The sequence below is a fragment of the Cucurbita pepo genome, unplaced genomic scaffold (assembly GCF_002806865.2).
Source record: "Cucurbita pepo subsp. pepo cultivar mu-cu-16 unplaced genomic scaffold, ASM280686v2 Cp4.1_scaffold002241, whole genome shotgun sequence".
In the NCBI taxonomy this organism is placed as follows: domain Eukaryota; kingdom Viridiplantae; phylum Streptophyta; class Magnoliopsida; order Cucurbitales; family Cucurbitaceae; genus Cucurbita; species Cucurbita pepo.
The window spans coordinates 1,717-3,177 of record NW_019648326.1 but is presented as its reverse complement, the minus strand read 5'-3'; the positions used below and the strand labels follow the sequence as shown (position 1 = coordinate 3,177).

Sequence of the window (1,461 nt, the reverse complement as noted above, 5' to 3'; positions counted from 1 at the left end):
AATACAGGTGCACCAATAATGCTTCGTTATTAGTCCTCCGCGTATTCTTAAATTTTTTATTTTTTTTGTTTAAATTTTTTTTTTTTTTAAATCATAAAATTTAAAATTTAATAATTAGTATTGTATTTTAAGCTCATAGTGTGTTCGTGTTTTATTTTAAGCTCGTAGATTATCAAACCAAAATACAAAATTCCGTTTCGACACCTAATAACTCTAGCATTCTTAGCAACCCGATCGTTCTACCTACTTGTTTTTAAGTACTTTAAGAAGCGAAAACTGTCATTACATACCAATAAATTTTAAGTGTCGGTTCGGGATCATAAACGAACAAAGACGTTCATTCTGCTCCCGATCGAAAATTCGATATAGATGTCTAATTTGACTTTCATATCCAATCAAAACGAGAAGAAGTCTACCCGAACTTGATATCAATATTTTAATCATACCTAATAAACATGACATTTATTGCCACAGCAACTGATTCCTTTTATTTATTTATTTATTATTATTCAATTTCCATCTATTTTCAAATATAAACCCAGTTTATATTTCTCTTATTATCCATTAAAATATCATTTTATCTCTTTATTAGCATAAATATGCTTTTTTTTTTTTGTATTTTATCGTAATTATTATTTAATAAATTTCAATAAAATCAATCAAAATGATATTTTAACAAATAATAAATAATAAAAAAAGAGTTGAACCCGATTCAACATTCTTTTTAAAAGTTCGTATGAAGCGGAGAAGATTCAAATATTTGATCTATTAATCGAATACCGAACAGGTTTTATTTAAAAAAATATTTGAAGACAGACGAATTATATTTTGTCAGTATTTGATCACCTGGTTTAACATTTTTTCACTCCAGATTTATGCATTCATTTATATATATATATATATATATATATATATTAGTTTTAAGATTTGTAATGTGAATTTGAATTTGATAAATAATAAAAATAAAAATAAAAACATTTCCGTTTCTCAATTTTCAACTTTATTTATTTATTATTATTCTTGGTCACCTAAATTGGTGGAATTATATGACACGTGTCTGCATCCGGTTCATCGATGGACTTGATTGACGGCCAATAATCGGCCTTTCATCATTAAATCAACAGCATGCCTATTTCTATTACCTTCCCTCCTCCGACTTTCTAAACTTCCATTTTCAACGCCTACTGCTCTCGTCGTCGTCGTCTTCTTCTTCTTCTTCTCAGGGGTCTGAGTTTCAGAACTAAGCTCCACAAAGTTCGATTTAATGCTTGCGCATTCTCCGATCAACGACTTCCTTCGAGATTAACTTCGCGATGGGACACTTGTGTAGCAAAAGTGTTTCCGATGTCAACCACGACACTGGAATTTCCGGCGGCAGCCATACGAGATCTTCGCATTCCGGTGCCTCTCCGATCGCTTATGGAGATGTTTATTCAAGACCTGAAGAATTCAGGCAGTCCT

At 30.7% G+C, this 1,461-nt stretch overlaps 1 protein-coding gene across 1 annotated transcript in view; it reads left to right on the top strand.

Moving 5' to 3' along the window:
• Nucleotides 1-1,313: 1,313 nt before the first annotated feature.
• LOC111786645 (CDPK-related kinase 2-like) overlaps nt 1,314-1,461 on the top strand; it is a 1,852-nt gene continuing 1,704 nt past the window's right edge. Inside the window, exon 1 of the mRNA XM_023666878.1 lies at nt 1,314-1,427. Within this exon, the coding sequence (XP_023522646.1) occupies nt 1,314-1,427 (114 nt within the window). The remainder of the gene's footprint in view (nt 1,428-1,461) is intronic.